General features: G+C 49.2%; 1 protein-coding gene across 2 annotated transcripts in view; it reads right to left on the bottom strand.

The window, feature by feature from the left end:
- Positions 1 to 12,113, bottom strand: part of rnf19a (ring finger protein 19A, RBR E3 ubiquitin protein ligase) — a 43,883-nt gene that overhangs the window by 18,098 nt on the left and 13,672 nt on the right. For both annotated transcript variants that reach the window (XR_010456979.1, XM_064979448.1), the window contains exons 4-6: positions 11,092 to 11,254; positions 4,562 to 4,676; positions 4,204 to 4,365 (exon numbers count right to left, since the gene is read on the bottom strand). Coding sequence is in view for 1 of the 2 variants with exons in the window: in XM_064979448.1 (XP_064835520.1) it covers positions 4,204 to 4,365; positions 4,562 to 4,676; positions 11,092 to 11,254 (440 nt within the window). In the remaining variant the exon portion in view is untranslated. The remainder of the gene's footprint in view (positions 1 to 4,203; positions 4,366 to 4,561; positions 4,677 to 11,091; positions 11,255 to 12,113) is intronic.

Here is a 12,113-nt window from a genome sequence, read left to right as displayed (position 1 = left end):
GGTGGTGATGATGAGTGGTGGTGGTGGTGATGAGTGGTGGTGGTGGTGATGAGTGGTGGTGGTGGTGATGAGTGGTGGTGGTGGTGATGAGTGGTGGTGGTGGTGATGAGTGGTGGTGGTGGTGATGATGAGTGGTGGTGATGGTGATGATGAGTGGTGGTGGTGGTGATGAGTGGTGGTGGTGGTGGTGATGAGTGGTGGTGGTGATGATGAGTGGTGGTGGTGATAATGAGTGGTGGTGGTGATGATGAGTGGTGGTGGTGATGATGAGTGGTGGTGGTGATGATGAGTGGTGGTGGTGATGATGAGTGGTGGTGGTGGTGGTGATGAGTGGTGGTGGTGATGATGAGTGGTGGTGGTGATGATGAGTGGTGGTGGTGGTGGTGATGAGTGGTGGAGATGAGTGGTGGTGGTGGAGATGAGTGGTGGTGGTGGTGATGAGTGGTGGAGATGAGTGGTGGTGGTGGAGATGAGTGGTGGTGAGTGGTGGTGGTGATGAGTGGTGGTGAGTGGTGGTGGTGATGAGTGGTGGTGGTGGTGGTGGTGGAGATGAGTGGTGGTGGTGGAGATGAGTGGTGGTGGTGATGATGAGTGGTGGTGGTGATGATGAGTGGTGGTGGTGGAGATGAGTGGTGGTGGTGATGATGAGTGGTGGTGGTGATGATGAGTGGTGGTGGTGATGATGAGTGGTGGTGGTGGAGATGAGTGGTGGTGGTGGAGATGAGTGGTGGTGGTGATGATGAGTGGTGGTGGTGATGATGAGTGGTGGTGGTGATGATGAGTGGTGGTGGTGATGATGATGAGTGGTGATGGTGAGTGGTGATGGTGAGTGGTGGTGAGTGGTGATGAGTGGTGGTGGTGGTGGTGATGAGTGGTGGTGGTGATGAGTGGTGGTGGTGATGATGAGTGGTGGTGGTGATGATGAGTGGTGGTGGTGATGATGAGTGGTGGTGGTGATGATGAGTGGTGGTGGTGATGATGAGTGGTGGTGGTGGTGATGAGTGGTGGTGGTGGTGGTGATGAGTGGTGGTGGTGGTGATGATGAGTGGTGGTGGTGATGATGAGTGGTGGTGGTGATGATGAGTGGTGGTGATGATGAGTGGTGGTGGTGGTGATGATGAGTGGTGGTGGTGGTGATGATGAGTGGTGGTGGTGGTGATGATGAGTGGTGGTGGTGGTGATGAGTGGTGGTGATGGTGATGAGTGGTGGTGATGAGTGGTGGTGGTGGTGATGAGTGGTGGTGGTGATGATGAGTGGTGGTGATGAGTGGTGGTGGTGATGAGTGGTGGAGATGAGTGGTGGTGGTGGAGATGAGTGGTGGTGGTGGAGATGAGTGGTGGTGGTGGAGATGAGTGGTGGTGGTGGAGATGAGTGGTGGTGGTGGAGATGAGTGGTGGTGGTGGAGATGAGTGGTGGTGGAGATGAGTGGTGGTGGAGATGAGTGGTGGTGAGTGGTGGTGGTGATGAGTGGTGGTGGTGATGAGTGGTGGTGGTGATGAGTGGTGGTGGAGATGATGAGTGGTGGTGGTGGAGATGAGTGGTGGTGGTGATGATGAGTGGTGGTGGTGATGATGAGTGGTGGTGGTGGTGGTGGTGATGATGAGTGGTGGTGGTGGTGATGAGTGGTGGTGGTGGTGATGAGTGGTGGTGGTGGTGATGAGTGGTGGTGGTGGTGATGAGTGGTGGTGATGAGTGGTGGTGGTGGTGATGATGAGTGGTGGTGGTGATGATGAGTGGTGGAGATGAGTGGTGGTGATGATGAGTGGTGGTGATGATGAGTGGTGGTGATGATGAGTGGTGGTGGTGGTGATGAGTGGTGGAGATGATGAGTGGTGGTGATGAGTGGTGGAGATGAGTGGTGGTGGTGGAGATGAGTGGTGGTGGTGGAGATGAGTGGTGGTGGTGGAGATGAGTGGTGGTGGTGGCGATGAGTGGTGGTGGTGGCGATGAGTGGTGGTGGTGGAGATGAGTGGTGGTGAGTGGTGGTGGTGATGAGTGGTGGTGGAGATGAGTGGTGGTGGAGATGAGTGGTGGTGGTGGTGGAGATGAGTGGAGGTGGTGGAGATGAGTGGTGGTGGTGATGATGAGTGGTGGTGGTGGAGATGAGTGGTGGTGGTGATGATGAGTGGTGGTGGTGGTGATGATGAGTGGTGGTGGTGGTGATGAGTGGTGGTGGTGGTGATGAGTGGTGGTGGTGGTGATGAGTGGTGGTGGTGGTGATGAGTGGTGGTGGTGGTGATGATGAGTGGTGGTGATGGTGATGATGAGTGGTGGTGGTGGTGATGAGTGGTGGTGGTGGTGGTGATGAGTGGTGGTGGTGATGATGAGTGGTGGTGGTGATGATGAGTGGTGGTGGTGATGATGAGTGGTGGTGGTGATGATGAGTGGTGGTGGTGATGATGAGTGGTGGTGGTGGTGATGAGTGGTGGTGGTGGTGGTGATGAGTGGTGGTGGTGATGATGAGTGGTGGTGGTGATGATGAGTGGTGGTGGTGATGATGAGTGGTGGTGGTGATGATGAGTGGTGGTGGTGATGATGAGTGGTGGTGGTGGAGATGAGTGGTGGTGGTGGAGATGAGTGGTGGTGGTGGAGATGAGTGGTGGTGGTGGAGATGAGTGGTGGTGGTGGAGATGAGTGGTGGTGGAGATGAGTGGTGGTGGAGATGAGTGGTGGTGGAGATGAGTGGTGGTGGAGATGAGTGGTGGTGGTGGTGGTGGTGATGAGTGGTGGTGGTGGTGATGAGTGGTGGTGGTGGTGATGAGTGGTGGTGGTGGTGATGAGTGGTGGTGATGAGTGGTGGTGATGAGTGGTGGTGGTGGTGATGAGTGGTGGTGATGAGTGGTGGTGATGAGTGGTGGTGGTGGTGATGAGTGGTGGTGGTGGTGGAGATGAGTGGTGGTGGAGATGAGTGGTGGTGGAGATGAGTGGTGGTGATGAGTGGTGGTGGTGGTGATGAGTGGTGGTGGTGGTGATGAGTGGTGGTGGTGGTGATGAGTGGTGGTGATGAGTGGTGATGAGTGGTGGTGATGAGTGGTGGTGATGAGTGGTGGTGGTGGTGGTGGTGATGAGTGGTGGTGGTGATGATGAGTGGTGGTGGTGATGATGAGTGGTGGAGATGAGTGGTGGTGGTGGAGATGAGTGGTGGTGGTGGAGATGAGTGGTGGTGGTGGAGATGAGTGGTGGTGGTGGAGATGAGTGGTGGTGGTGGAGATGAGTGGTGGTGGTGGAGATGAGTGGTGGTGGAGATGAGTGGTGGTGGTGGTGGAGATGAGTGGTGGTGGTGGTGATGAGTGGTGGTGGAGATGAGTGGTGGTGGTGGAGATGAGTGGTGGTGGTGGAGATGAGTGGTGGCGGTGGAGATGAGTGGTGGCGATGATGATGAGTGGTGGTGGTGGTGATGAGTGGTGGTGGTGGTGATGAGTGGTGGTGGTGGTGATGAGTGGTGGTGGTGGTGATGAGTGGTGGTGGTGATGATGAGTGGTGGTGGTGATGATGAGTGGTGGTGGTGATGAGTGGTGGTGAGTGGTAGTGGTGGTGGTGGTGAGTGGTGGTGGTGATGGTGATGAGTGGTGGAGATGATGGTGATGAGTGGTGGAGATGATGGTGATGAGTGGTGGAGATGATGGTGATGAGTGGTGGCTATGATGTGATGAGTGGTGGTGATGAGTGGTGGTGGTTATGAGTGGTGGCTATGATGGTGATGAGTGGTGATGGTGATGAGTGGTAGTGATGGGTGGTGGTGATGAGTGGTGGTGGTGATGGGTGGTGGTGGTGATGATGGTGATGAGTGGTGGTGATGATGGTGAGTGGTGGTTATGATGGTGATGGGTGGTGGTTATGATGGTGATGAGTGGTGGAGATGATGGTGATGAGTGGTGGAGATGATGGTGATGAGTGGTGGAGATGATGGTGATGAGTGGTGGTTATGATGGTGATGAGTGGTGGTTATGATGGTGATGAGTGGTGGTTATGATGGTGATGAGTGGTGGTTATGATGGTGATGAGTGGTGGTTATGATGGTGATGAGTGGTGGTTATGATGGTGATGAGTGGTGGAGATGATGGTGATGGGTGGTGGTTATGGTGGTGATGGGTGGTGGTTATGGTGGTGATGGGTGGTGGTGATGATGGTGATGGGTGGTGGTGATGGGTGGTGATGGGTGGTGGTTATGGTGGTGATGGGTGGTGGTTATGATAACTCACCAGTTGCAGCCGCTGCACTTCCGACGTTCATCTCATTTTCGTCATCAAAATCGATGCGGACCCCTTTCCCGTTACCGGCGGAGACGCCACACCCACCGCTGCGACACAGAGAGATGGGCACCACCCCGTAGACGTATGCCAGCATGATGGGCACACCGATACCTGGAGACACAATCAGAAAACACAGAAGCTCCTGCTAATGGTGGATCTGAATGACATACTAAAGAACAATATTATACAACGTTCCCCTGGGAGTGACAGAGGATATTGAAGATGGCTTGTCTTGTATGGAGACCAGTTAACATTTTAACTCAACTAACCTCTAGATATGATAAGAGCACTAGGGCGAGGGACTTACCAACAGTAACTGCTGCCACCACGGGGGAGACAATGACAGATAAGGTCACGCCACCCGCTATCACCAAGTTCCTCTTATGTTTGGAGATGTCCTTTCCTTCATAGCGATTGTGAATCTGGGGGAGGAGGAAGAGAAGACGAGTTGGAGGAAGAGGGGGGAAGAAGAGAAAGTGGAGAGGTAGGAAGAAGAGGGATGAAAGAGGAGGAGAGGGATGAAGAGGAAGGAGATGGATGACGAGACAAGAGGAGAGGGGGGAGGTGGTGAGGGTAAAGGAGGAGAAGAAAGAGAGGATATGTCAGTAACAGGGACGTCACAGACTTCAACACAGGGGGATTACGGACTGCAGCAGCCCCCAGATAGATAAACCAAACCCATCCAACCAAACTAAATGCCTCATTAAGAATGACCCTGATCTTAATGAACAACTAAGCTCCTACTTCCAACTAGAGCTCAGCTAGTTAGACAGTGGACCGTTATTTTTGTAATCATATGTTGCCAGCATGTTTGTTGCAGGGTTCCATCTGCTGGTAAATGCTGTTTTTGACAATAAATACAATGGTTGCCAGCCAAACTGTCAGAAATAGCAGTGGATGATATTCTTCATAGGATAAATCCTCAAGCTGCAGTTGTGTGTGCTTCTATTTTTACTCATGCAGAAGAGGTCCTCATAAAAGGAGTACCCCTACTGGGTAAGATTGTGCTGATTATCGAGAGGGGATTCTTCACCAAAACAGAGTAAAGACTGCCTCCAGATCACTCCTTGAGGACAACGTAGCGAGGCTGATGAGCATCGAGCTGCTCCAAGGAGTTGGACAGTTTTGACTTCCCAAGAGGAGCGGACAACTTTGAGCAGACCAAGTTCCACCGTAAACGCAAGTAAATTAGAGGCAAATTGTGTTGGTCAGGCGCGTACTAGCAGTTGTGCTAAGATCAACATGTGCCAGGTTTTTATTTGACCTTAATTTAACTAGGCAAGTCAGTTAAGAACAAATTCTTATTTTCAATGACAGCCTAGGAACAGTGGGTTAACTGCCTTGTTCAGGGGCAGAACCACAGATTTGTACCTTGTCAGCTCGGGGATTTGAACTTGCAACCTTTCGGTTACTAGCCCAACGCTCTAACCACTAGGTAGGATGGAGTGGATTGATAGATTAGCGTAAGTAATGTGTATCATGCACAATTGGTGCATTTCAGTTGAGCTTGGAAACTAAATATCGTTGCCATGCCCCAGGACTACCTGACATGATGACTCCTTGCTGTCCCCAGTCCACCTGGCCGTGCTGCTGCTCCAGTTTCAACTGTTCTGCCTTATTATTATTCGACCATGCTGGTTATTTATGAACATTTGAACATCTTGGCCATGTTCTGTTATAATCTCTACCCGGCACAGCCAGAAGAGGACTGGCCACCCCACATAGCCTGGTTCCTCTCTAGGTTTCTTCCTAGGTTTTGGCCTTTCTAGGGAGTTTTTCCTAATCACAGTGCTTCTACACCTGCATTGCTTGCTGTTTGGGGTTTTAGGCTGGGTTTCTGTACAGCACTTTGAGATATCAGCTGATGTACGAAGGGCTATATAAATAAATTTGATTTGAACTATTCACATCGGAGTTACAATGTTATCAATCACTCGGCAGCTGTCAATGGGATTTATATGTTTAAATGAATGATTAGAATATTCCACCCTGAAACCATATGATTGTATGAAATTGATTAGAATCATGAGATTATTCTAATGATGTGTGTCGTTTTAGTCAGTAGAATTATCCATCCGTGAGTGTAGTTTTTAGTCAGAATTAGGGTATAACAATATATCTGTACAATATGTCTATTGTAGTGTCTTAAAAACAGACCGTCTGAGCAAGATTCGGTGCCGACCTTGGCTGGGGGCCACAGAGTACTTCCCAGGGTCTCCCTATCTTGAGGGAGGACAGGGAGTGATTCTCACGGACTCCCCTAATCTTTGTCGGCTGGGAAGCAGGACAGTGTGTGCGTAGGATACCTAATGTTTGTGTGTGAAAGTATGTGCGTAAGAAGCCAGTATAAAATGAATGGTTTTGTACAACAGACCAGCACTCTCATGAATGAACTTTTTGGACTATTCAGCTGGGCCTCCGTCTGTTTCATTCAACCAGTATCTTGCCAATTCTAGGTTACAGACTGAGTAGTATAATTGAATTGGGTTATGAACCTTGAGAACATAATTCTCATAACAGCAGCCCACTGTCTTACAGTAGGAAACAGTTGTTAATCACTAGGCAGCCCACTGTCTTACAGTAGGAAACAGTTGTTAATCACTAGGCAGCCCACTGTCTTACAGTAGGAAACAGTTGTTAATCACTAGGCAGCCCACTGCCATACAGTAGGAAACAGTTGTTAATCACTAGGCAGCCCACTGTCTTACAGTAGGAAACATACTAGCATACTATTGTTTGTACAGATGAATGTCGTACCTTCAGGCGTTTGGAAATTGCTCCAAAGGATGAACCAGACTTGTGGAGGTCTACAATTATTTTCTAAGGTCTTGGCTGATTTCTTTTGATTTTCCATGAAGTCAAGCAAGGAGGCACTGACTTTGAAGTTAGGCCTTGAAATACATCCACAGGTACACCTCCAATTGACTCAAATGATGTCAATTTGCCTATCAAAAACTTCTAAAGCCATGACATAATTTCCTGGAATATCCCAAGCTGTTTAAAGGCACAGTCAACTTAATGTATGTAAACTTCTGACCCACTGGAATTGTGATCCAGTGAATTATAGGTGAAATAATCTGTCTGTAAACAATTGTTAGAAAAAATGACTTGTGTCATGCACAAAGTAGATCGACTTGCCAAAACTATAGTTTGTTAACAAGAAATGTGTGGAGTGGTTGAAAAACAAGTTTCAATGACTCCAACCTAAGTGTATGTCAACTTCCGACTTCAACTGTGTATCACATGACACAAGGTACGGCAGTTCAAATTAATTAATTTAAACCTAACCCTTTTCCTTGCCTGCTACGAAAACTCAAATCTGACGTTAATTTGACAAAAGCTGGATCCCTGCTAGCCATGACCGTCCGGCCCTGGCATTCATTTACAGTTTAATTTATTAGGCCTCATTTAAAATGTTCATGCCTAGGCTAAATTAAATGAGAGGCCTAGATTGAATTTGAAAACAGCTGTTTAGTTATTTATTTCTTAATTTTCATACAGATGGTTTATAGGACAAGTCATTCACAAGTTGTATTAGACAAATATATTTCTAGGTTGTGTTTTATTACAGACTTGTTCTTCTAAGCTGAATGTTTTACCTTTAAGTGATAATCGTTTATAGCAGGGATGAAGATACAATGGGCAATGTTATGCCTTTCAATAAAACCCTATATTCTATCATTATAACATGATTTACAATAACCCTAAATGTGATTCAGAACCGTGGCTGGATGCTCTAATGTTTTACCCATCCAATGCATATGTATGTCTGGTCAATTTCTCAAATGTCCGGTCAATTAAAAATCTTGCCGGTCACGTTGTCCAGCACCAACCCTGGTTGGATCCCATACACTGGTTCGGTTTCAAACCCCCCCCCCCGTAGTGCCCTGCAGGTGCATCCTACACCATGTTGGCCATTACTCCCACCATAGACAGTCTGCCGTCTGACACTACTCAACGTCATAGATTCTAGACTGAGTCTCAGAACCCTGGTGTAGAATACTTTATCTAATCAATGGTTCTAATCTCAACTCCTAAAATGGCAAAAAAAAAAAAAAAAGACAGACTTAGGCTGAGCAGACAGTAGAACCATCTGGAGACTGATAGTTGGACAGTCACATGACCTTCCCAGAACTGGGAATGGATGGTGTGTCAATACACCCAGTCAATATAAAGATACAGGCGTCCTTCCCAAGTCAGTTGCCGGAGAGGAAGGAAACCCCTTGGGGATTTCACCATGAGGCCAATGTTGACTTTAAAACAGAGTTTAATGGCAGTGATAGGAGAAATCTGAAGATGGATTAAGAACAGTTACGCCCCAATATTAACCTAAATGACAGAATGAAGAGGAAGCCTGTACAGAATAAAAATATTTCAAAACATGAATCCTGTTTGCAACAAGGCACTAAAGTCATACTGCAAAAAATGTGGCAAAGCAATAATCTTTTTGTCCTGAATACAAAGTGTTCTGTTTGGGACACATCCAACACTGAAGGTGCGTAGTCACTGAGAACCACACTCCATATTTCAAGCATAGTGGTGGCTGCATCATGTGGAACTACAGCTGTGGCTGAATGTGGTGGCCAGGTGGAACTACGTTGTAGCTTTGGCTGAATGTGGTGGCCAGGTGGAACTACGTTGTAGCTGTGGCAGAATGTGGTGGCCAGGTGGAACTACGTTGTAGCTTTGGCTGAATGTGGTGGCCAGGTGGAACTACAGCTGTGGCTGAATGTGGTGGCCAGGTGGAACTACGTTGTGGCTTTGGCTGAATGTGGTGGCCAGGTGGAACTACGTTGTGGCTTTGGCTGAATGTGGTGGCCAGGTGGAACTACGTTGTGGCTTTGGCTGAATGTGGTGGCCAGGTGGAACTACGTTGTGGCTTTGGCTGAATGTGGTGGCCAGGTGGAACTACGTTGTAGCTTTGGCTGAATGTGGTGGCCAGGTGGAACTACGTTGTAGCTTTGGCTGAATGTGGTGGCCAGGTGGAACTACGTTGTAGCTTTGGCTGAATGTGGTGGCCAGGTGGAACTACGTTGTAGCTTTGGCTGAATGTTGTGGCCAGGTGGAACTACGTTGTAGCTTTGGCTGAATGTGGTGGCCAGGTGGAACTACGTTGTAGCTTTGGCTGAATGTGGTGGCCAGGTAGGAACTACGTTGTGGCTTTGGCTGAATGTGGTGGCCAGGTGGAACTACGTTGTAGCTTTGGCTGAATGTGGTGGCCAGGTAGGAACTACGTTGTGGCTTTGGCTGAATGTGGTGGCCAGGTGGAACTACGTTGTAGCTGTGGCTGAATGTGGTGGCCAGGTGGAACTACGTTGTAGCTTTGGCTGAATGTGGTGGCCAGGTGGAACTACGTTGTAGCTGTGGCTGAATGTGGTGGCCAGGTGGAACTACGTTGTAGCTTTGGCTGAATGTGGTGGCCAGGTGGAACTACGTTGTAGCTTTGGCTGAATGTGGTGGCCATGTGGAACTACGTTGTAGCTGTGGCTGAATGTGGTGGCCATGTGGAACTACGTTGTGGCTTTGGCTGAATGTGGTGGCCAGGTGGAACTACGTTGTAGCTTTGGCTGAATGTGGTGGCCATGTGGAACTACGTTGTAGCTTTGGCTGAATGTGGTGGCCAGGTGGAACTACGTTGTAGCTGTGGCTAAATGTGGTGGCCAGGTGGAACTACATTGTGGCTTTGGCTGAATGTGGTGGCCAGGTGGAACTACGTTGTAGCTTTGGCTGAATGTGGTGGCCAAGTGGAACTACATTGTAGCTTTGGCTGAATGTGGTGGCCAGGTAGGAACTACGTTGTGGCTTTGGCTGAATGTGGTGGCCAGGTGGAACTACGTTGTAGCTTTGGCTGAATGTGGTGGCCAGGTGGAACTACGTTGTAGCTTTGGCTGAATGTGGTGGCCAGGTGGAACTACGTTGTAGCTTTGGCTGAATGTGGTGGCCAGGTGGAACTACGTTGTAGCTATGGTTTTATTTCTATTGGTCAAGCCACAACTGAGCGAGACAAAAAAAACTTTTGGTTTTACTCAACCTCTGACACTAGCGCCTCTATTTTGATATAATAAAGAATTAATGAAACGGCGTTGTATATTCCCAACATAATTTAAAGGGATGATTTTGACCATATGCTTAATTTGGGGGCATTTTGAAATGCAAATAGCCAAGGCTGTGCATGAGCATTGAGGCTGAGAACAATTGGCATTTCAATGGTTCTCTGCTACCGGTGTGCGTATGGCTCTCATAGGACACTTTCTACGCATACGACCATTCTAAACTCGTTCGGAAGTAGCATTACTCAATATTGATGAGGCCCCAGATCTGCAATGCTCAGAGACTTACCCAGAAAAACTCCTCATTAAATCGCTACCGAAGGTCATTTTAACATTGACTCAGGCGTGTGAATACTTACGTAAATGAGATATTTCTGCATTTCATTTTCAATAAAATTGGCAAAAATGTCTAAGAACATGTTTTCACTTTCTCATTATGGGGTATTGTGTTATAGATGGGTGAGACACATATCTTTAATCCAGGCTGAAACAACAAAATGTGGAAAAAGGCAAGGGGTGTGAACACTTTCTGAAGGTACTGTATATAATGAATTTATAAGTCCAATAATGTACATCGCAATTAAGGATTCTCTCTTTAAAGCAGCAGTAGCATTGGCAGCAACAGCTGTATGAAATACCTCCCTGTTTCCCTCTGTTTTCAATGTGCTACTAGTACAATCAGATTCCTTTAACTGTTTGGAGCTGTGCGTGTCAGTGGCTTTTGAGGGTCATCTATACACATTCCTAAAAAAAAAAAAATCTAAACCATTCCTGTGTCCAAACTCACCTTCCTCCCCACGTAGACAGGGATGCCTATGATCATGGCAGGGATGGCAATGCCAGCGATCAGAGCGATGCCCACCGGTGCGCCCACCAGCGTGCCCAGCTGCCACAGAATCTTCTTCTTCCTGCTCCATGGCTTCTTACCCCAGAAGGTACATCCTGACGGGCTGGGGGGAGAGAGAGAGGACATTACAACACCATCCTGACGGGCTGGGGGAGAGAGGACATTACAACACCATCCTGATGGACTGGGGGGAGAGAGAGGACATTACAACACCATCCTGACGGGCTGGGGGGAGAGAGGACATTACAACACCATCCTGACGGGCTGGGGGGGGGAGAGGACATTACAACACCATCCTGATGGACTGGGGGGAGAGAGAGGACATTACAACACCATCCTGATGGGCTGGGGGGAGAGAGGACATTACAACACCATCCTGACGGGCTGGGGGGAGAGAGGACATTACAACACCATCCTGACGGGCTGGGGGGGGGGAGAGGACATTACAACACCATCCTGATGGACTGGGGGGAGAGAGAGGACATTACAACACCATCCTGACGGGCTGGGGGGGGGAGAGAGGACATTACAACACCATCCTGATGGGCTGGGGGGAGGACATTACAACACCATCCTGACGGGCTGGGGGAGAGAGAGAGAGGACATTACAACACCATCCTGACGGGCTGGGGGGGGGAGGACATTACAACACCATCCTGACGGGCTGGGGGGAGAGGACATTACAACACCATCCTGACGGGCTGGGGGGGGGGAGGACATTACAACACCATCCTGACGGGCTGGGGGAGAGAGAGAGGACATTACAACACTATCCTGACGGGCTGGGGGGGGGAGAGAGGACATTACAACACCATCCTGACGGGCTGGGGGGGGGGGGAGGACATTACAACACTATCCTGACGGGCTGGGGGGGGGGGGGGGGGGGGGACATTACAACACCATCCTGACGGGCTGGGGGGGGAGGACATTACAACACCATCCTGACGGGCTGGGGGGGGAGG

The sequence above is a fragment of the Oncorhynchus masou genome, chromosome 12 (genome assembly GCF_036934945.1).
Source record: "Oncorhynchus masou masou isolate Uvic2021 chromosome 12, UVic_Omas_1.1, whole genome shotgun sequence".
In the NCBI taxonomy this organism is placed as follows: domain Eukaryota; kingdom Metazoa; phylum Chordata; class Actinopteri; order Salmoniformes; family Salmonidae; genus Oncorhynchus; species Oncorhynchus masou.
This window is presented reverse-complemented; position numbering and strand designations above follow the sequence as displayed.